This window comes from Stylophora pistillata, chromosome 13 (assembly GCF_964205215.1).
Source record: "Stylophora pistillata chromosome 13, jaStyPist1.2, whole genome shotgun sequence".
Lineage (NCBI taxonomy): Eukaryota > Metazoa > Cnidaria > Anthozoa > Scleractinia > Pocilloporidae > Stylophora > Stylophora pistillata.
The window spans coordinates 11682300-11706318 of NC_142531.1; the positions used below are offsets into that span (position 1 = coordinate 11682300).

The 24019-nt window shown below is 38.4% G+C and overlaps 1 protein-coding gene and 1 long non-coding RNA gene across 9 annotated transcripts; both read right to left on the reverse strand.

Annotated features, from left to right (window-relative positions):
* Nucleotides 1–550: 550 nt before the first annotated feature.
* On the reverse strand, nt 551–8192 carry LOC111322104 (uncharacterized). Of its 2 annotated transcripts, none has more exons than XR_002694034.2 (2): nt 7634–8192; nt 551–5330 (listed from the first exon to the last, which is right to left on the reverse strand). It is a non-coding gene; the product is annotated as an uncharacterized LOC111322104 (long non-coding RNA). The 2 variants fall into 2 exon arrangements; XR_002694035.2 differs by lacking the exon at nt 7634–8192 and adding an exon at nt 6380–7554.
* A 2033-nt stretch (nt 8193–10225) lies between these two features.
* On the reverse strand, nt 10226–18786 carry LOC111322105 (uncharacterized). 7 transcript variants are annotated; one of them, XM_088742363.1, is made up of 10 exons: nt 18240–18252; nt 17795–17919; nt 17113–17250; nt 16109–16229; nt 14038–15999; nt 12973–13220; nt 12299–12426; nt 11773–11888; nt 10868–10979; nt 10226–10584 (listed from the first exon to the last, which is right to left on the reverse strand). In XM_088742363.1, exons 5-10 carry the CDS (start codon nt 14141–14143, stop codon nt 10572–10574), a joined length of 723 nt encoding a protein of 240 aa, XP_088598489.1. In that variant the 5' UTR covers nt 14144–15999; nt 16109–16229; nt 17113–17250; nt 17795–17919; nt 18240–18252; the 3' UTR covers nt 10226–10571. The 7 variants fall into 7 exon arrangements, 6 of the variants coding, with proteins under 6 accessions (XP_088598489.1, XP_088598492.1, XP_088598491.1 ...); XM_088742366.1 differs by lacking the exons at nt 14038–15999; nt 17113–17250; nt 17795–17919; nt 18240–18252 and adding an exon at nt 17432–17446; XM_088742365.1 differs by lacking the exons at nt 14038–15999; nt 17795–17919; nt 18240–18252 and having other exon boundaries at nt 17109–17245.
* Nucleotides 18787–24019: the final 5233 nt, after the last annotated feature.

Genomic DNA, 24019 nt, shown 5'->3' on the forward strand with positions numbered 1-24019 from the left:
CTTCTTGTTGTGTCTGGGAAGGTTTTATGTATCTCTTCTGGAGAAAATGAGTTTAGAAATGAAGAGAAAACGTACTTGATCTGTAACTTTGCGGGACAAAACATGTAGCATCAACATAAATACACTCTACAGTGTGGCGGCGTCATTACCCTTTTGTGACAAGGGTCCTATTGTCACACAACCCAATAACAACATTATCTATTCAAATAACGTGGTTTACTGTGGAAAACGAGACCAGCATAAATGAAAAATGAACAATCCAAAAGGTTGTTCCTTGACTGCGTAAACATAGAATTGAAAGCAGAGCTTAGTGGCTGTTTGTGTCCGACACCCCCAGGCCCTCTTATCTCCTTCACGCCCACTTCCTGTATGTAATTTTTCACACGCTCAAGTCTTCCCGGGGTTCTATATATATATATATATATATATATATATATAGATACTCCTTAATGAGTGTATCTTCGAAGTCGCTGAATTGACGGAGAGGATTCTATGGAGGCGGGCTTTTATAACAAATAATTAAAAGACCATGTAGGAATAAGCGCGTTCGTGAGGTGTAGACTTTTTTATTGATCAAGTAGATGTCGAGCACACACGACTGCCTAGCTCAACTAAGCTAATTTCAAGGACCCATGTTAATATCGCCTCAGTTCTGGGCTTTTATCTCGACTAAAAGCAATGGGGCGGGAAAGAATTAATTGAGCATGAGACTCGCAAAGAAAACTCCCAACTGGTGGAAACGGGGTAGAATTTCTCAGGGCAACAAATACAGATCATATTCATTTATACAGCTTGTGGTTTACCGACATAGTTTCGTAGATAACACCCCGAGGGCGTGAAATTATGTCTAAAAATATCCTTGTTTGTATGATATTGGACTTCTTCGGCAGTGTTTGCCACTCTGGCCCACTCCGATATCACCTCTGAGGAAAGAAAAAAAAAAGGCTTGGATTATGAAAGAATTAGCGACAGCTTCTGATGCATGTTAATCATTCTCTATCCAAAGACTTGATGGCATGTCTTACGGCTTTCTTAAGACTCTTGAAGCCTGTCGATAAAAAGTGCAAATGTTAGAATCTATATTCTCAGATTAGTATTCATAGCAGGATGAATGTTTTCACGCAAAAGCAAAAGATACCTCTGCGCCATTCCTCCAGAGCAGAGTCTTTGAGTCGTTCAATGCCTCACTGGTCATTGCTTTCGATAATTATTCGGTCGAGCATTATGTCTGTTTTGTTTTGTTTTGTTTTTTTTGTTTTTTTCTGTGAATGTTCCTTGTGTTTTTATCTTTTTTCAACAAAATAATCATCACCAATGAGATTTACCCTTAGACCTTAGTTCTCCTCAGATCTTGTCGGAAAGCTTTTGTTTTAAACTGAGGGCAGTTGTAACTACAAGAAAAGATCACTTCGACATCAGACGCTCCGGTACCGTGAATTTCTGCCGCACGTTTGTACTCCATGTTAAAGTAAAGTCAAAACTCTTCACAGTTACTGACGGGCTGTTTAATCTTTGATTGAAGTTACCTTTGCCAGCCAGGCAAAGTAAATGTTGTGCAAGAATTCCTGTGACATCTTTTCTCTACGAAGAACTGTACATCAAAGGTATCAATCAGATTTTACCAAGAAAGAAAGAGCTCACAAGGAACTACACAACTGAAGCTGGAACACAAAATCCTCAAGTAAAACTTCACTAAGTAAGATCGTTAAACGAAAGTTCTGCTCCTAGACATGACTTTTTTTAATGTACGGAGTCTGTGGCCTTTGTGGAAGGTGAGGACCCAATCTTTGATGCAATAAGAACTATTAATACCCTTTTTATTCTTCCTTGACGACCTCTCACAGATTTACACCCTAAAATCACAAGTCTTACCATTTAGTAAACTGAAGCACTTACACAAAAAATCAAAAACACGGCTAGACCTAGGAATAGCTGATGCATCGAGCAGAAATACCTCTATTTATTATCCGGCATGAAGCTACAGCAATTGAAACTTCACATCAGACCTTGTTACGCAAACAGGCGGTGGATCTCTCGCATTTCCGTGGCGTTTGCTAAATACCCCAGGATGGGACCAATTCAGTAGTAAAGGCCAACTTTTCCTGATTTCTGAGCCACGTCAGTTATGAAGGGTTAACTTTGCCCAAGCTGACTTGTTTACTGGAACTCTTAGACAGTTGTCTAGAAGGAACAAAGGTATGCTCTCTACCAAACCCTTCGTGTATAAGACCTCTTTGTTCAATCGAATAAGGCAGACAGTGGTCATGTGATGGCGTCACTGCCGAAACAGGTTTTATCTTTTTATCGTGGTGATCATCTAACCGACAACCAACTGCTTGCAGACTGGTGTTTCGTTCAAAGAAGGCCGGCCGAGGACACATTTGTGCATGTCTCTGGATCTTGGCCGGTATGTTTGCGGTTGCTTTTGAATCGGTCTCTGTGGATCTTTGCTCTGAAATTTGTTTGGCAGTGTACATTGGTTTGCAGAAATTCTCGCTTGCTGGAACTTGATTAATGTTACGATGCAACTGAGTCACGAGTAGGGGCTTGTTTCTTAATGATGCTCAAGACCTTCGTTCCTTGAAAAATATTCAGGAGAAATCATGGCTGCATATATCCGGAACACTGACACTGAGCTTGTTTGTACGTCTAAAAAGCACTTTTAGCTTCCGTTTATGAGCTTCCATTACCGCGATTTAGCACAGAATGGACCGAATTATAACCAGTAGCTTTCCTTGGCCCCGGTTAGAAATGCCTGCCTTCGAGTCTACAAACAACTTTAACACTCCTCAGTAATGAGAACAGACCGAGTCACATCGCCAAACTGCCATGATGTGAATAGCTTGGAAACAAAGCATGTACTGTAACTGAAACTTGTGCTCAACAAGCGGGCAAGTTCAAGGGAAAGAAATCTGAACTGGGTAACGTAGTTGCCTGAGAGAGCTTAGCGACGACAAACTTTGATCACCAACACGAAGAATTACTGTCGAAGGGTCGGCCAGTCTATGTGGTTATTTAGTTCTTTACGCTGCGGCTGATGCACGTCGAACTGAACGCTTGGTCGCTGATCAGCGAATTGAATATGATGGTTATCTTTAAACGATCCTTAGTGATTAAATAGCAAGTTAGTATTTGTTATTATAACCAGAATTTAGTTTCAAGAGGTATTTAAAGGTTATTCTTGCTTACATAAATTTCGAGACATCTCGAAAAGATGTGATGCTAGAAACTGCAACATGTTATTGAATGTATACATTTACTAGTAAAAAAGATTGAACCCTTTGCAAAACTTTCCATATATTGTTTGGAGGTACAAATAAAGAAATCGACCTCTTCGTGTGGTGAACCACGGGAATTTGCTATTTTAAAAGGCACATCACACCGTCCCAGAGCAACATGACAAAACATGAGCCATTGAATGGCAATGGCAAGGCGGTTATGCCAAGAAATGAACTGAAAATGTTACGGAAAGATGTTGAGATTTTATTGCGAAATTAACCAACCGAGCGGAAAATTCTATTATTTCCTATAGGGAGAGTCTAGTAATAGTAATAGTAATTTTCACTGCTAATCGCCGACGCAAAGTACAGCAACGACGCAGCTCAACAAGGTCGAACCGAAAGCTTACAGTCTAAAATAGGAAGGTTACATTTTTGATATCAACTGTAGCCCAAATGAATTAATGTTGAGTGTAAAGGAAAACAGTCTTGAATTGAAACGTGCGTGAGCTATTCTTGAGTGCTTACGTATGGTATTAGAAAAAAGAAAAATCTGTTGTTGTTCTCCAAACATTGCACCTGAATATGAAGGAATGTTTTGAGGCTAACGCTAGATATTTTGAAAGGCTAACAAAATTATATCTATTGGAGTAAATGTTGCATATACTTATTGAAATTTTGGAAGGTCAATTTAACTAAAAGGTGCCAAACAACTTTCGTTTGAAATAATTTGACAAAATGATATACATTTGCCTTGCAGCAAAAATGCCTCACAAACAAACACATTAAAAAAAAAAAAAAAACAATCTAATAAGCGAGGATAGTTTGGACACCTTCCGGAAACAACAGTTTACCTGTCGTAAGGCTACTTGGAAAGGCTACAAAGGGAGGGGTGCCTAGCTGGGCAGTTATTGTATTTTCTTGGTAAAATTCCTGCTTTTTCCCCCAGTTTCATGTAAACAAGGTCGTAAGTTTTTTCTGCTTGCCGGCAGAGAAGATTCTTATCTCAGGAAAAAACAATAAATGGAAAAATTCTGGCACCAAAACAACGTAAAAAATTCATTACAGCCCTGCTGTGAAGAGCCAACATTCCACAAGACACGAACCTTCACAGGTGACCCGCCTCCTGTACATAGTTTAACAGCTGTGTGGAAACAGCGAAGAGATGCATAATGAACCCCTTACAAGCCTGGACTTAAAAGAGAAACGAATTAAATATTGCTTAATTTTATAGTCTTAAAGTGTCCCAGCCTAGGCTAAAAATGAAATAATCCACCAGAACAGATGATTGTGAAAGTGTCTTTGATGTCTCTTTCGCCACGTGGTAATTATAGAGGCGGCACTGGTACCTTTAAGCTGTAAATCTTCGGTCAGGAATAATACAACAAATAGAAACAAACGAAATCTGCGGATTTCGGTTTTAGTTCGTTAGTAAAATTTGCTTAACATGTCCACAAAAATGATAACCTGGTCGTCAAAAGTGATGTTGTGAAGTTTAGTAAGGATTGTCGTCAGAGCTTTTGGATGAGTTTTTTGAGTAGTACATCAGAATTTAAAAGAAATGTATTTGCCACGCATGAGTGAACAATATTGCTTTTCAGAGCCAAAATTTTGCAATTGAATCATGTTTTTCGATAACGTAGATTGCTTTTACTAAAAGCAACTGAGTACGTTAAAGGATAAACAGGCGTGCAATCCATACATGCTAGAGTTTGACAAAAAAAAAAGAAAGAAACCTGTTTCCGAATGGTCTTAAAAAGTCGTTGTCTAAGTTTTTCGGGGACAAATCGGAAACTAAGGTCCGATACTGATTGATACTCTTTTAAGAGATTTGTTGTGTGCCACCAATCCTCAGTTTGCTGCTGACTCAGAGTCCAGCGTTGGAGTCCCTCGATATCAATGTCTTGTTTTGATCCTTGTGTTCCATATTAGCTTTTATTTCTTCTCGTTTGTAGTTCAATGTCTTTGATTATACAGATTACTTTGGTATCTGTATGTCGTCCCTATTGTACTCTTTCTGCTTCTTCACCTCTTGTGAAAGTGTCTACTGCCTTTCAGAGCAATATATGTCATAGGATGCGAGTCTTTCTTCAAGAAGAACTGATCACTTAACTGAAAATGAGGAATGAAGTTTTATTAATATATTTACAGAGGAATTAACTGCACTTCATTTCGTGAAAGTTGTAGAAAAGCATAATATCTATTAAATCTATTTCCATTGTTATCAATTTTTAAGCAGCTGAGGTTAAAATTGTAGGAAGAATGAAACTATTTTTTAGTTGCATTGTAGTGAATTGATTCATTCTTGTTGTGATAAGTGAAGTGTCTTGTTTTGCATAACAAGTTTACAACAACTCCATTAATAATAATGAAACCAAAGGGGAGAGAGAAATGGATCCTTCAATGATGTAAAAACAGTTCCATTATATGGAGTGTGTATATACAGTAAATCACTGCAAAACTCATCTGTTTTTGTTCTGTAAATGTTATTACTTATAGTTTGGAAGTTCATACGAACTTTCGCTTTGAATGATTTATCAAAATGTTACATTCAAGTCAAAAGCGACTGCTGTTGACTAGGTTTGTCTTGCAGGAAAAGATTTAAAAGCCATATTATTTAGCTATATTATTGAGCTAAACCTGACCACAACTCAAATCAAATCTAGTTATTTTATTAAACTGTCGCCGCGTGATTTTACTAACTCAGTAACCGACAGCCTACTATTGTTAGCTGGATAATTTCTTTTCAGCTGCAATCTCCTACTGTTTGCACAAACAATTATTAAAACAAAATACTCCACACATTAAAAAAATCTTATTAAACTGGCATTGGTTCACTGGAGTTCACGGTTAAAAATTTGGAATAGCTTTCTGGCAAACAATTAGTGCTAATACAACGTCTGTCCTTGTGTATCGTGGAAGCCCACATGTTTTTCAGAAGGCCATGCAAGTCTTTGAATTAAAATAGTTTAATCGAGTCACGCGGTTTTTTTTTTTTATCTCTGAGTGAGTTTTTTAAGATTGTTAAACATGTACTATCGATATAACTATAACTTGGTGTATGTGTTCGAGAGTTCCTGTTTTTTTTTATTACTTTTTTTTCAAATGGAGCTTCCCTGCAAATTTTGGTGACTTCCTAAGATCCAAGCAATTATCGTTACCTTCTCCTGCCGTGGAGACGCTCACAATAACAAGATTTATCTTCACTGCCTTCATTTACATGATGGAGAAGCCCCTACGTCTTCGACTGATGGTCACAGTAGCATTAAGTGCTTGAAGTGACAGGTGCCTTCGATAATATGGTGCGTGTATATTGGAGATTTAAAAAAACGTGTTGCCATAGTGAAAAAAAATCAGTTTTCCTTCTTTTTTTTTTCAGGGTTATCTTAAACTTTTATAAGTTTTCAGCAGACTAAGGACTGAGCCAAAAGCAGTCACGTATTAAGATGACAAACCACATGGCGGTCTATAGAGTTAGTCTTGCGCAATGACTCTTACCAAGTGTGTGTGAAGTTAGACAAGGAAGCCAGACAATAGCGTGATGTTTCCCTCGTGGTTCAATAACGCCAATAAAAGGCTTTTCTTTTAGAAATTATATGGGAGGAGTCATTAATGAATAACCACTGATGATTTTGCATCTTTTGTGACTGTATAGTAAAATTACTTCTTCTTAACCTGGTGAAATACTCTCGAGGTGTATTAGGTTTAACTGATTGTTGTAAAGAAAAATGAACGAAATAGTAAGAATGAAATAGAAAAAACGAACATAACTGATACAATGCTAGAAACTCCTTCGTAACTTGGTATGTAAATAGATAATTTTCTTAGCTGAAAGGCCGCAAAACCAATCGCGCCGGAGAAATATTGCTTCACGTATTGTGAAATACCATTTCGCAACGTCGAACGGCGTTTGTGATTGTATATGTAAAATGGCAGTCTGCTTACTTGACTGGTTTTGAATGGATTACAAAAGGAAATTTGAAAAAGTTCACATGTTTAGGGTTGTATTTTAACAGCTCGGTCCCAAAAAAGAGAAAACGAGGTGTGAACGAAAAATATCATAGAAAAACGAAAAATATCATAGAAAAATATCATTGTAGAGGACAATTATCTTGCGCCAATTCTCTAAAGTCCGTGAAAACTGGGGAGACCGAGATATGACTAAGAAATGTTGATAAGTGAGCAGAGGGTAAACATACAAAATATTGATAATACAGTGTGGATCCTAGATGATAGATGTAATATATCGAAAGGTGGAAACTTGAGAAATTATCGGAAGATTACCAATGACCGATAACCTTTCAAAGCGTGATAATCATTTGAAGAAGCATCTTGCTTGTCCTATGTATGGTCTGTTGACACCACAAGAAAACCCCGTACATTCCTCTATTTATACTCTCTTATCACTTAGTTACCTTCAATCCAACTTGGCATTCAGGTACTTGGGCACAGACGCCAGAAGATGTCTATTCGCTTCCCCGGTTTCAATCGCGCATTTCCATACTCAAAACGTAGGAAGAAGACTAACTCTGGGAAGGTCGCTTTGATACTTATATCAGATAAAGCTTGAAGGAAGAAATTTAAACGGCCAGCCTGAAGCGTATTCTCTACTTTTCAAGAACTGAGGAAGGTGATACTAAACGTGCCACGATTTTTAAGTAAAATAAGAAATGTGAAGTTGCGCAATTTGCTGCGAATAAAACAGGTGTGAAGCGAGCACAACACACTGAGCAGAGCATCATAACAAATGTTTCGCCGCCACTGTGCTGCATCGCAATTAAATATAATGGTGACACCAAGTCATGACCTGTTGGCATGTTGTAGCTCACAAGTACACGGCGTGCCTTTACATGGAGGCTCGAAAAAAAATTCACCAACTGATGACAGTGGCCGATGCTTGAACCAAACAAGAAATCAAGTAGTGATGGGTGTTTGTCCAGAGCCAAGTTGTTTTGGGCTTCACTGCCCGCGAAAAAGCGACGATATTTATGTTATTTATTTAACCTAGAATTAATTTCTTGGTTATATGTTAATTGACGCGACCGTATCGTGAAACCCGCCTCAATTGTCTTTTTCACTTTCATCTCAATTATTCCTGCTGATTTCTATCTTCGTAATTTTTATCGAGACTACGATGCTTCAAAAAAAGGGCCAGGTTCGTTTCCTAGACAGTTTACCTACATCCTTTGCACGTGTTAAATGTATTTATTTTGACAGCAAAATATTTTCTTCTTCTAATTGCACTTAAACGCGAATAATGACAATACGTAAGTTTAGTCTTTAGATAAGTTTTGTACAGTTTCTCACCGAAAATTAAGAGACAGTTGACAGCTGCCCAAAGTTTAAGGAAATTGAATATGCAAAGTTCACAACAATTTTTGCGCTGAACTTATGTAAAATGTAAGAAAATCGCGATTAGAATCAGGGGAAGGCAGGGCTGGAATAAATAATAGTCAAATCTGTAAAAAGAACTCAGAATCGATGGTGATTTTTGTAGCGATCGCATTGTTCTATTTACGAAAGGGGTGTACACTTCAAAGAAAAATGTTTTCCTCATTATGCCCGGCATGTTTAATACAACCTCCAACTGGCCATCTTCAAGTTGTTGCACTGGGTTTCACTTTGGTCAAAAGAACTGCATGTACCTTGTCACTCTCGTCATTTTACGAGGCTGTTTGATGTTCGTCACGGCCAGAAATCTTCGTAAGTTGAAAAGGTCCCGCGACGACTACAAACTCATGTCGCTTTTAAAAGTAAAACGCGTTCCCCTTCGTCATGCAGCTTTACTTAATTTGTAGCTATGCGAGTAAGGGGTCTGTATCAATACATTTTGTAAATGGCTGAGGCCGAGATTTGCATATAAAAAGGCGGGTCGGGACTGTTTATGAAAATAAGCACCAAATTAGAAAAGAATTAAAGAAACAAAAAGACCTGTTTCCCAATTATCGAACGAATTGTGTGTTCATGAGACACTAAAAATCCTGAGATAATTGGGTCTCTAGAGATTATGAACTACGGTACAACTTGAGTGTGCAGGACTATGTCACTTTTAAAGATCCTTAGATCCCAACGCTCTAAAGTTTTTCTGTGCAAGGGATTCAGTATGATGAAGCAAAGGCACTCCTCCAGTCCTGTATCCGCCTCAGAAATCTGAGATAGGATTTTTCGACAGAAAATGGTCGACTAAAAGGAGGATCAGTCGGGTATCCCATTAGCCCTTGCGCGTTATTATCGATGAGAAGGTGTCACACATTGCATCGAATTCGAGTGCACGCGCTAGAAAGTCGACTGAATTTTAAACGGCTGTTTGTCCTTATTCAGGAGCACGGAAAGTGATTTGAACGGTTTTATGTATTCTTGTAACAGCTAAGTTGACTTTAGTAGTTTAGTACTTGAACTTGCACTTCTCTAAATGGAAAAAAAAAACGCCTTTGTTATGAGTGGTATGCACGACTGAGTGGCTTTGTTTATGCGCTTTACTCTAACGCTTGATCGATATTTGCCAGTTGGGCTATTATTGGTGGGTACTTAAGCATATTATTCCGCCTTCGGTCGACTAGTAAGTGTCAAGATTTGTTTCGAAACTAACAAGTTCGATCTGTTCCAAAGCTAGGTTCGCACTGTTTCCCCTCATCCTTTTTTTTCTCTTTTGCATTTAAGGATTCTTTACTTCTTTGAATTATTACGCGCTTTCCTCAGCCTTGTTAAAAGGAAACAGGAAGCTCCCTCAGCTCCTAACCGGCCAGAGAACTGTCCGGCATGCTGCGCATGACCTTTGTGGAAGTTGGAGCGTCAAGGAACTTAGCCCTTTTATCATGATTCCCAAGAGAAACAAGTATCCAATTTCTGCTTACTGTACCACCCCTGAGTCAAACATTAAGGTTTGGCTGTAAAGGGTCATGGTTGATCCACACTTCTTTTGAAATGTCTCATCGTGGCAGAGCGGTGTACTCCTCAAAACTAAACAAGTTATTACAGCCTAGGGTCAGATTAAAGTAAGAAAAATAAAGGACCACTGGCACTTTTAATGAACCTTTCTGAGAACGCAAGATGGCTTACGTACAAAACGAAACCAACAACAAACTCAAAAACAGTTCGGTAATAGTACAAACACCGAACTGAAACTCGAAAATACTGATGGAATTAAGATTAATCGTAGAACAATGTTCGGATATCAAGCATTGTAAGGATGGGAATTTTTCAACAAGTCATTGATCTTTACTCTTCAGCAAACCAGATCTGTCCCCTCTTAATTCAGCCAGTAAATGAACCACACTCGGCATTCAAACCGGCGATTGCAGACTTGATGTTAATTACAGCAGCTGTCTACGTCAAGTAGTTACGATGTCAACTTCACTTAGGTCCACTATTAAAGAACAAAAAGGTATTTTCATGAAACAAATTGAAAGTCGATAGTTCATCGAAATTTTGTTAAGGTTGATTACATGTGTAGTTTGGTGCTGATTTAAAAAAAACTGTATTGAGGACTTGCTTGCACACCTAACAATAAATCTTCAGTTCGACCCAAATCTTTTCCTCAGGTAACCGCGTAGAAGTCAACGGAATTACCCATTTCGATAGTTTTGATTGGTTCTTGGGTCTTGAGGTTGAAGGTGGGTAACTAAATATTAATGGACTTTCTTACTTACGTTAACATGTTGTTAATGATCCCGTTCCATTGTTTTTCACCCCAGTTTAATGAAGCATCGCCAGCAATAAAGACTTCATTTAGAAAGAACGTAGGCGTACCCATAACCGTTTCTGTGGAACATACACATAGGAACTGAGTCATTATGCTTGCCTCTGTGAGCCGTAAATAGCCCCACTAAATTCCCGGCGATAGATACCTCAGCAGCATTGCACTTTTCTATTTTTCTTATCTCTCTCCGAAATATCGGTGGGTACGAAACGAGTAGTAATCCAATCAGTCATGTCGTCTGTCTGATTCACGACTTTGCGCTTCCTTCTTGATGTGATAGTTGAGGCCGATCGGACTTCGAAGGTGATGGTTGCTTGCAACCATACTCGATGAGCTCGACGACTTAATCGTGCGTCGATGGCCTAGGAGTCCTACCCGGCCAGATATTTGATTCGAAAGTTTACTAAGGGATGGATCGCCTGATGGCTGGTGAATGGTAATTTTCCGCGTTTTCAGAGCCACTTATGAGTATATCCGTCTATTATTTGGGCCGTTATTACCCGTTGCCATATCTGTGGTGTCAAAGTTATTCCTTTTGGTAAAGAAACGAGTGAAACCGAAAGAAAACCACCTTTTCTTTTGTGGGTACGTGTTGATCGTGGCTGCACTCGTAACGGGGACATCAAAACACCACGGCAACTCCTCAAATTAAAGTAATGGGCACTTGTGTGATCCTTGTAATGTATCTATGCCGGGATGTTAACCATGGCAAAGATATCTTGGGAAATGTCCGCTATACTCACTAAAAGCAGTTTTGCATGTTGAAAGGGTCACCTACCACAGTAAAAGTTCCTCATGTAACCGCACTTGATGTTCTAATTCCCCTTAAGGGGGCTCTACACCTGAGCAGCTTACTTGAACAAGCGTATTTCCAGGCCGTACGCGCCTCGGACTCGAGATCAGGACTTGTCAGTCCGTAACTCACCACCCTTGAGGGAATACCAGCTCTTTCTGCCATCTGCGCGATAACACTGGTAATTTTGAATAAAACAAGGACAGCTGTTCTCATCTTAAACTGATGTAAGGGTACAAGGAACAAATATGTTGTAAGGCTCCAAAAATAAACAAGTCATCAAAACCAGATAGCTACCTCGTACCGTTTAGTCAGTTTCAGCTCCAACAGGAGTGGGAGGGGAGGGGGGGTTGGGATCATAGGGTGCGGTCAACCTTCTCTTCATCGAGGAGGGCACTTTTATATTCTTAGGTAAGAAGTCAATCGTGGTCTTCTTTTATGGAAAATCCTGTCAACACTCCCACATCCCTAAGAGAGAAAGTTTGCCTCTACCCATGGTAATGAACACTAAATGCCATCAAAAGGTAAAAACAAACTCAGTATTGCTCTTAATCTCGTGAAAATACACTTGCAAGACTTATCTCTTACTGTTCAATATCCACTGGGCTCATTGTCAAGGTACTCGCCGAATTCTTGAGCCGATCTTGGTTTTTGAAAACAGCATCCACCCACGGGAACACTAAAGACGTGTTGAAGGCTGCTACTGTGTACACACTCTGTGAAATAACGGTGCATGTCATTTAAAAGTTCAAGCAAGACCTGGATGACCTGAAACCTGAAAAGTGGCGACCCAACAGAAAATTTTCGACAAAGCACTTCTATGCAAAGGGGAACCTTAGCTGCTCAGACTGGGTTTGCTTAAAAGACATGGTAAAAGTTCAATATTTTCCCTCATTCTTCTTAGCTCTTCCTTTCCCATCACCATGCCTGTTTAGGGTTAATCCAGACTGATGGTTGCAAATTATAGGTCTTTACGATTGGTCTTTTGGTACACATGGGGAATCAGGGAGGAAAAAAATGCTAAAGAATCCCTTAGACTGAATTCAGGGAACGGAGTAGTAATAACAACGGTTGAAAGACCAACGAAATTCATTAATTAAATAGAAGTGTTTGTAGCCAAGGAGAGGCACTGCTCAGAAATCTGGGCTGATGACGGTCGCAAGGTTTCCCGAAATTTCAAATAGCGTGCTCTTGAAGGGGGCGATTGCAAACGGATTTCTAAAGTCGTAGGACTGGAAAACCTCAACGCTGTCTGATGTTACCTTTAAAGCCCTAAAGGCATTGTTAAAGTACGCGAGGGCGAAGAAATGAACTGTCAGACGAATCTTTTTTGGTCCATAGTTGTTGGCAAGTTTCTTAATCACGGGCCATACTCGCTTCGAGTCCGCACAAGTGAGATCAAGAAATGCTGACAAGTGAATTGGAGCGTTAGATTTTCCACCATTGAAAACGAACCCTGGAGTACGTCTAGGAAGAGGGAATGGTATCATCGGAAGGTCGACATCGTCGTCTTAAGAGAAGTAAACAAGAATAACGATTTATTTTGGTTTTTAACTTTACTTAGATGCGCTACTTGTAACTAGTGCTTAACCCATATGGAACTTCTCCTAGCAATATCAATACGTTTTCCAGCAAACAGGCAGGAAAATGGGTGATTAGACAAACGTAGAGAAATGAGTAACAGTCCGAGGCGGAGAACCACTAATCGAGTGCTTACTTTTTTGGGGTCTTCGAATCATTCTTCTGTGCATCAAGATCAAAGGCAATTCATTGTGAGGTGGTCTCGATAGTCTCACCCGATTACTGACATGTAGCAACACTAGGTTCTTTACTGGTTAGTGTGCTATACTGATAGGTCTCTCTGAGACGGGTTGTGCGTTACATCGCAAATGAATGTAACCTTTATAGCGGTCAGTAGAACGTCTGTTAATTAATGCTCCATTCACAACAGCAAAGCATATTTAGTTCAACCGGCTTTAACTGGATGAAAATCATAAACAGAGAACCGAAAACGAAATTTTCCCCAGCCGAATTCAAGCAGTCACTAACTCAGTTGTATATTTGAAGTCGACAAACATCAGTTTAAGCAGCTACTCGGAGGAAAAACAATTTAAACCGTGTTTGACAAAGCAGCTTTAAAACATGTTTAAGCTTTGGTGTGAATAGGGTATTAATTGTATTACTACTTGGTGAATCCAGTGATGACAACTCATCATGTTCGCTGAGCTAATTGTAATGAGTTTTCTCTAAAAAAAACCCCCTTCCTTTAATTTGCTAAATTTCAATGTTTCTTTTTTTTAATATTATAAATTCGTAAACGTGCTCACCTTTGAAATTGGAAGCGAACGAAGTAACAAGGAATCCGAACACCACATAAACTAAAAATATTTCGTAACCACGAGGTCCGATTGAAGTTGAGTTACAGAGATTCATGGTTGACGTTGGAAAGGCTTTGGTTCAAGTAACGACGCACCCTCGAGATTTTTGGATGCTAAATAAACATCAGTTGAAATTACACTAAAGCGAAGAAAAGTAAAGGACTCAAATTGTATTCTGAATGTGCCGTGTTTGAAGAAGCTGTTGTCAACCACCAATCAAAACGTGCCAGAGAATGACGACTCAATTAGACGAAGAACAGGAGTCCATTCAATAAACAGATCTATCGAAGGATTGAAATTGTGGTAAGAGGCGTTCCTCTTGATTAATTGAAAAAGAAATGAGGGTATTAGTACTACGGGCATAACGCAATAACTAGTCTGCTAAAAGAACCCCATGTCTAAGCAAAATTCTGCTTTCACGATGGTAAAAATGCAAACATTTCACTTATCCATCTAAAAACAGATATGAGACTTCTCATCAAGATGAGATATCTTCACATCTGTGTACAAACGTCCAAATGCATTTCAACAAGTTCAATGATTTTCCTTTGACGTAAAAGCTACCCACTCCTAAACACTATAGTGTTGCTTTTCTTCAGCTGTGCCATTTGGCATAATGGATCATGATAATGGGATAATACTGAGCTTCTGTTCTCCTTGTAGGCCCCGAGTCTAAATACACCTGTAAAGTTTTTGTTTGACATAGAATAACTGCTTTTTCCTATGCATATTTTTTTTACTTCTTCAGTGAAGTTCACGGTGAGTCGCTTCCCTGATCCACCTGTCATCGAAAATGAATTAATTTGTGGTAACTTCGAGCTGATTTTTTTTCCTTTCGCAAAGGCGTAAACTTAAAACGTTTCTTAAATTATTCCGTGTTTACGAATGATGAATAATCCTAATTTTGCTTTGATTTGACTCGCACTCAGATCAGGCAAATGGGTAAGAGATCGTCAGTCCAAATTAATCCACTAAAATAAGTGGAGAATGAAAGTAATGAAGGGTTGGTAACTTAAGCAAGTTTCATGAAGCCAGTGCACCAGAAACTAAGTTGACGTAAATCCTAGATGAAAACTCACAGTTATTTAGGGTTGTATCTGATCAACTTCGTGAATACCTTACTGGATCAACAAAGAGACCAATCCAACAGTCCGATGTGAGTTTTCTCAACTCAGTTTTACCACAGCACAAATAAACGTTGTTGTTTTACGCCTCAACTAGTTAAATCTCTCGCACTGTGTAGATAAACCTTTGGCCCTTTAAATCAGACTGGTGTCAGAATTTCTCCCTACAATATAATTGATTGACTTCAAATTAACTTCATAAGAATTTTATGACAGACACCGAGGAGACCCTAGGGAGATCATAGGAGTGAAAAGGTAAAATTAAAAAGGTTACACTTCTCTTGGACAGGTGTATTCCTAGAGAATCAGGAGTCTATGGATGAGACCTGCTATGGTTCACTCTTGGAAGTATTCCCCCAGATACAACTTTATTAAGCTGGGTTGGCTCAACATTTGTTTTATGAACACAATAATCCTAGTAAAGAACAAACAAGGTTTGATTTTTCTCAAAAATATTTAATAAGTTTGATTGCAATTCTCACTTGAACCATTCAGTCCCTTTAACGAGATGAAGTAACACAAATCATTCAAGTTTATCAAGTGATTTCTTGTTAATCTAGTTTTATTTTATACTTAGCATAATTCAACATTTTTGTTTGAAGTCCCTCTTAATTCTGGTATTCAAAACAAAATCTTGCAGAGACTTCTTCCCATCACTGATCAATAGCCTTAGCACCATTATCATAGTCTTTTCATGTTTAAAAATGAACAAAGTCAAGGAAGTTCATTGTCGTGATGTAGAAGTTAAGTTGTGGCCCCAATGTGCAAGCAATCACAGCTTTAGTGGCTGGAGAAAAAAAAAAGGGAATGAATGCTAGATCTAAAGCACAGTTCAAGGAACTAAAGGGATAACGAATTATTGTGATGCACTCATCAGTATTAATTTTACTACTCACCTAACATCTCACTTCAGTAGGGGATCAATGAGTTGTTTCCATTCCTCCACAGTCCAAGCAGCAGTTGCCTGGCTAACAAAAACCCCATTTAAGAAGAAAAATGGAGTTCCAGAAACTGTCCCTGAAACAAACAGCAACAAATATGATGTCCAGCAATCTCTCTGGTGGTATAGAAAGTTAAATGCTGTCACACATATATGATGCAGTTCATAGCTTAAATTTTTTCAGAGTGAGACTTCCACATCCCTCACAAGTTTTATGTTATAATGATGAGTAATTACACAAAGGAACATAAAACCATGCGGCTTTTGAAAAATCTCCACCCAAGGATGATTTGGACCACAAGATATATCTAAATAAATGCTGAACAACTAAGTACCTCTTACCATAAAATAAATCTCATTTCACAAGCTCTTTATTTTTACCCAATTGACTCCTAAGAGTGATAGCAGGAGCTCAACTCTCCTTACAATTATGATATAGAATCACAGATTGGTAATGAGAATTAGGCAATATCAATAATCCGAGGAAAATTGATCGGATAAAACTTACACCAAATTTTGAGAACCAGCCAGCAAAGTAACACAATGTCATCAATAAAGAAATTAGCTTTCAGGTGTGGGAGCGAGAAGGATTATCATGTAGGTTCATCATTGACAGAGGCAATATCTCCCAGTGTTAAGGGTGCTGGAATTGAAATCTGTTTATCCCAGTTTCAAGCCCTCCACCTTGCTACTCATTGGATTTACTCTCATTTGCCCAAGTTTAACTTCTTAGCTGCACTTTGTTTATAGCCAACTGGTCAACCTGTGGCTTGTTCAAATTTTTAAACACTGTGTTTATTTACCATGTGAAATGCCCTTCTGTGGGAGTGGTCAATTAAGTATACATTACATTTACATTTCTAAATCTAGGCAAGGGTTGCCTTGAGAAGGACTGTGGTCAGTTACAGTGTAATGTGGTTCATATTTGTGGGAATATAGATAAATTAGCCCCAGACCTACATGCTGCGCCTGGCCAGATGTTGACAAACATTTGGTCATTCAATTGTTGTAGTTGTTTCATCATCAGATTTAAAGTCACTCAGTAACTTGGGTCTTCCATCAGTTTAGCAAATGCTTGAAGAGGGCCATGCACTGAAACTGATGGCACAACACCTTTCAAAAGCTGTAGGGGTATATTCTATTACAGATCCCTGCACAATTTGAGTTTTTCAGTCTGAAATTGTGGGGTTCAGATTTAAGCTACTTGAATCTGAAATTGGGTTTACTGCTGGTCTTTTGTAAATTGACTACCTGAGCACTTAATGTGTACTTAGCTTACTTGAACAACCAAACTTCCATGAGATTCTTGTATGTTCATTATATTCTGTGTTTGTAAGTCCATCCTTTATAACAGTCTTATCAATGTCAATTTTACTTCCCAAGTCAGCAATGATGCTACAGGTATGAGAGAAAAGGGAAAATGACACACTGCTACTCCTCTGAGTGTTGGGAGTTGATAAAAATTAAGAAAAAGGTTTTCAAAAAGGCATTGATGTGCAACAAGAAAATCTTGCATTTAGTGAACTTAGCAGATGAGGATTTTGGAATCGTGGTTTGAAGGATAAAGAAGCAAAGGATTAGGGTTATTCATAGTGATAGGAAGTCTTTGATAAAAAAATCTCTATTACTGAGCAAAGCTTACTTTATTACATCATATCTGTTTTTGTCCATAGTCTGGAAATCATAGAGTTGGTTTTGGTTCTCAAATATGACATCCATCCAGCTTATTACGAGAGAGGTATTATAGGCTTCCACGGCATAGACACTCTGAAAACATCAAAATCGTTATTAATACTTAATACAGATTGTAGCATAGAGAGATGACAGTGTCACAATAACTTTGCACTTACATTTGCTACAAATCTAAAAGTTCTGTATTTATAAAAACTGAAAACGTGGCGACGAGAAATTGTATACAAAATAACTTCAAGGAGTGAGTGTTGGGAAGTTTAGTATTTCCTTCAAAGTAACTTTGGACTTTCCTACCAACCTGTGTTACGCGGACTGTCATGACGTTACATAGCTTCACTCATTTCACAGAAATATTGTGAAGGTAAATAAGTCTGACCTATCTTTTCTCAACTCACCTGTGCCGCTAGGAATGCATTTGTGTGATAAGGCAATGGAAAAAGCTGCAAGGTAAATTGGACGGTTTCAGGACCGTACATATCTGCGACTTTTTTGACAGTCGGCCATGTTTGTTGACAGTCCGGACAAGTCAAATCAACAAATGCTTCCAGGTGAATTGGTGCAGTCGGCTCACCTCCTTTGTAGACAAACCCCAGCGGACGTTTAGGTAAAGGAATTTGCGAATTTCCAACCGCTACCAGTACTGCAGCAAGCAACAGGTGCGAAAAAGATTTCGCCATGACGGTTTCGCAACTGTCAAATTAGTCTTGTGCTGCATTTTTATTTCAAAACGGAAAGTCACATGACTAACAGGCGCATCATGCGACCAGTAATAACGAGTGACTCAGCAACAAGAAGTTCTAAAAATAATATCGTGGGCGAATGGGAAGGGAAGGGATAGAAAGGCGAAGCCCTTCTCCTGACCCTTCCCTCCGCTCAGATCCGTGAGCCTAAATTGGAATACCGACTATCGGGGAAGATTCTTCAAATGGGAAGGGGCAAGAGTCGGAGTTACCAATTTTAAAAAAGACATTTTCAAACCTTTTCCCATCTCCCATACCGCTATGAAATTAAAACAAAACAAACAGTGCTACTTCCCCCCACTGAGAGTTTTCAGAGTGGATGTGGTAAAGTATTGTCCCTACCTCTCACCCCTACGTAATGGCTTTGCTTTGGCATATTTGTTTTCTTGGAGCAGTATGGAAGAATACTCGTTCGACATTAGTGACCGAAAACTGGACTGAGCAACTTTATTCTCTCATCGAAAGTTATAATTCGTCGAGTACCAACAAAGAGTTGAAGTGTCTGAAGTCTAAGGGCCTGATTACATGAGCCGAGCTGACCCGGTTAGCCGGGCTGATTTCTTTTGTTTTCACGCTTTGGTGAACACCAAAACAAAAGAAATCAGCCCGGCTAACCGGTCCAGCCCGGATCATGTAATCAGGCCCTAAATAGCTGGAAACTGGGGAACGTATCGTGTGGCACTTGTCTAAAGTATAAATGTTTCGTCGTGTAATGTCATTGCGAAGACCTTCTCCATATTAAAGGTCCATGGTTTACTCTGGTGTCCCTCAGGGAAGTATTGTTGGGCCAATGTTGTTCTTGTTGTATGTCAACGATATACCTGAGAACTTATCGTGTTCAAGTGAAATGTTTGCCGATGATACTCTATTGTTTAACTCAGATCATCCATCATCTGTTCATCAACCTGTGTGTGAAAGCTTGTCTCAGATCGTAGACTGGTGTAAAAAGTGGCTTTTGAAACTTAAAGCAACTAAATCCAAATGTATGAAAATCACGAGATCTAGATCTGTAACACCTTGCTCGTACAACATCAATTCAATCCCACTGGAACAGGTTAAAACACACAAACATCTTGGAGTCATTATATCATCTGACTTATCTTGGAAACCGCATGTTCTCTCTGTTGCTGCTAAAGCAAATAAGATACTTGGCCTACTAAAGCGCACATTTGGGAAAAGCTCTGAAGCAATATCAATTGGATACAAGTCTATGGTTCGGCCAATTGTTGAGTATGCCTGTCCTGTGTGGAATCCACATCAACAATATCTTTCTGATAAGCTTGAAAGAGTGCAAAGGAATGCTTCCAGGTGGATCCTTGGTAGTTCTATCGACTATAGTGAACGTTTGAAGTATCTTGGCTGGCCAACACTCAACCCGCGTCGTGAATTTCTTAGTTTAGTGCAATTATTCAAATTCATTAATGGTTTTTCAAGAGTAGACTTATGTAATTACTTAACTTTCTCCAATAGTCGGACGAGATCTACCAACAATGTCACAATCTGGACGCCTTATGCTCGAACAAATATCCTCAAGAACTCTTTTTGGTATAAATATATAAAAATCTGGAATGACTTGCCAAGTGACATAGTTAGCTCTAGCTCTGCTAGTAAGTTTAAAAAAAAACTGAAAGAACACATTTTTAAATAATATCAATAATATTGCACCAATATCCATTTATCAATTAACTTGTTTTTTCAATAATTTTTACCTTTACATTTTAGTTTTATTTTTATTGCATATTGCTTTTATTCTGGGGGCTGCCGTCAATGAGAATTTAGTTCCTCTCTGGCTTGACCCTTTTTGCCTTTTTGCATCTCGATGTTATTTCTATTGTTATCTGTCTGTATTATTATTATTATTATTATTATTATCTTATTATTTAGGCAAATGAAGTTATTATAAATAAATAAATAAATAAAGCATAGCGGAATTTTCTTCGGTTGTCTCTTCTGCAATTTGCGATGTACTTATTCCCTAAGTATTGAGGAACTTGACCACTTCATTCTGTAGCCATTTTTGAAGCTTAGCTCTGCCCTATACACATGACCATCCTTAGCTGTACTGTATTTCTCTTTAATTCAAACGCAAAGCCGCACACACAGCCATTTAACTTTCGTGCAAGAACAGAATGTGACCATCAAGTCCACATACAAAGAAAGTTTCTTCACTGCGACCTGGAGCCAAAATTTGGTTACAAGGGGGCGCTACCCCGCATGGCCCTTGACACCCTTTTTTTTTGTCTCTCTTTGAAGACTTTCTGCTGCTAGCACTTTGGTTTCTCCCAGGGTCTTAATTCGGTTTAATGGACGGCTTTGACTTGCGATAGGTCACTTTTGCTTTCTATGGCAACCACCTTACTCGTACTTATTTCGCGATTTTGGCTAGACAGTATTTCGCGTGGTTTTATTTTCGTGATTTCAATAGGCAGATATGAAAATAGGGCGTTAAATTTCACGATTTAGTGTTCTCAACTTCATTTTATTGTTAAAAAAAAGTCTGACTTTTTAAAATTCCAAGTAAGACTGGAACAAGTGTTTAGAACGTTATAAGACTGAACCTTGTGAATGAAATCTACCAGGGACCAAGTAATGGAAATTTTGTAGACTGCACTGAGGATGATCAACATTAAACAAGATACATTACACAAGATACACAACAGAACTTACCAGTAAAACCAGATGTTAATTTGTGCATTTGTCGATACACATCTTGTATGTGGTGTTGTTATTAAATCATCTTTTTGAATTTATTTTTCGCGTGTTTAAATTTCGCGAGCATTGTTATCGTCAACTCTTACGTAGATACTAGTTATCTTACAAATTTCGTGACGTACTATTTGAAGCCATGTATGGATTCTTACACTTGTGTAACACACTTGGATTATCTTGTCATGTAAAGTGTTTTGTAAGTTGTTATGCTCTACTCCATTGTAGTTTCTGCATGACTGCTGTAATCATTATCATTTCCATTATGCTCAACTAGACAAAAGCTGACGGGGTTTTGATTGGTTTGTTTTGACCTCTCAGTAAGGTCTTGTCAAAGTCAGAGCTTTGAGACTGACATGAACAAAAGGCGAGATGAAATGATATATAGCTGACTACCGGCAGTGTAACGTAAAACGAGAAAAAAAATAAGTCCGCAATGCGTACATATGTCTAGTGCTGGGTAATTGAGTAATGTGTATAAGGTTATAAAGGATTGCGTTAGACTCCGTGAAAGTAGTTAGGATTTATTTGTCATTGAGTACAGGTGTGGAGGCTGGGGTATAATGTGAAGCTCTAACAGTTTATCAAAGAAATATGGCTAGAACTCACAAACGTGTTGAAGGTAATATAGAAAAATTAGGAGGAGTAGAGATTGGTCTGCTTTGGGGTGTGGTTGAAATTATTGCAGACATTTTTCTGGAAGTAGTGCTAACTATTATGAATTTGTTATTGTTAGCATCACAGTGGTAACGATGAAATGAATTGAACACAACTTTATTTCAAGGCAACTAGTTGTAAATGAGAACTACAAAAAGTTTGTAATTTTTTTAAGTTACTTAAAAGGGTGTTTATTCACACATATGAATTAAAAACTATAAAATGCATAGTTCATAAGAATAATTAAATGGCAGTCTAGTGACTAACATTTTCAACTACTCTACTTCATCAAATATAAGTTATAAAAGGATGGCAAAGTAAACAGTATATATTCTATGTCTGCTTAAGAGAGTTCTTAAAATTTCCGCAGCATAGTCAGTTAGCTTAGCGATTTGGAGAATACGATCTAGTGATCTTAAAGGAAGCTTCATTATGATGCCATTCTTGCCTTGCCAGTCTACTTGTAAATAACAGTTTGTGTAACTTCAACCAATAGCTTTCATCCAACTTGTGACTTAACAACAACAATAGAGGAATTAATAACTATAATAATTTGGCTATTTACTGACTGACATTCTGTTGTCATTCTTGTCTTGTCATTTTACAATGTACATGTAATATATAAGAAATACGAACAATTTCTGTAGATTTTAGAAGCTTTCATCCAACTTGTGAAGTAACAACAACAAAATGAGGAACTAATATCAATAATAACATGGCAGTTTACTGACTTACATTTTCAACTACTTTGCTTTGTCGATTATAAGTTCTACAGATGGGTGGCGAAGTAAACAGTATAGATTCTATTTGTGCTAGAGTAAGACCTTTTATTATCCAACTACACTTAGACGAGTACAAATAACGCCATAGACGACTACAAATATCACGCGGTATTTGTACTCGTCTATTGTAGAGTACCGGTTAAACAGGTTTTCTCGCATCGCGGGAGCGAAAAAAACAAAGTGGCGGACAATTTGGATCACGTTTCCGACGACGAAGAGTCAGAATGACTGGCAAATATAGATCCAAGTTTATTAGATGAATCGAACAAAGAAAAACAGCTTGACGAGCAGAAAATTTCTTCATTTAACGAAGAAAATAGAAACAGCAACACAACGCGCCAATTCCTTTCCGCTTCGCAAACTTCTGTCACGCACTCTTCGTAAATAAATATCCGCGAAATTCGCCCGCACTGAAATTACAGTTTGGCGTGTTGGATAATAAATAACTTATTGAACGTTTTGTTGTGTAGTATCGCTGAGTATTTTTACTCGTTATTTGTATTTTGACGCGTCAAAATACGGCACAACTCGTTAAAACACTCAGCGACACTACACAACAAAACGTCTATTAAGATATACCTTATTATAGGAATATAACGAAGTATGTTAATAACGCGAACAAAATTTACGCGTCATAAAATTAACGCGAATTTTCCAAAAGTTATGTTTACATACATTTAATTAACGCGAATTTCCGTGCGGTATGTTACATAATTAAGACGTGAATTTAATTTTTCGCACTCATTTCGTCAGAAAACAACAACGGCCAACAACAAAATTTGCTCTTTATTTCTGGCAAAAAACATAAGAAATGAAATGGGATGACAAAAATGCGATTGACATTTTGCGCAAGAAAGTTGAAGACGTGAGTTATCCCCTCAGAGAAGACGATCGCTACACTGATGAATCTAAGGACATTTTGAACTTAATATTAAATGATGATGCGTCAACCGACTCGGACGGTGACGTAGAGGAATTTTAGCTTTGCTTACAATAAAGGTGTCTTTAATTAACGATGCTTTCAATTAACGTCATTTTAATCAACAATGCATAAAATTAACGCGAATATTTTGAATTCGCGTTAATTACTAGTCTCCCTCGCAGCCGTTTTTTTTGGATGTCACGCAACGCTCCCCCAAAAGAACGGCTACATTCCTTTCTCCGAATTGGCCAATCACAGCTCGGGTTCCATTTTCAAGAACCTTTTCGCGCCAGACTCACCTTTTGAGACTCGTCCAATCAGATATCGTTTTCTATCGCGATCCTCATGAGGAAAACACAAGACAAATG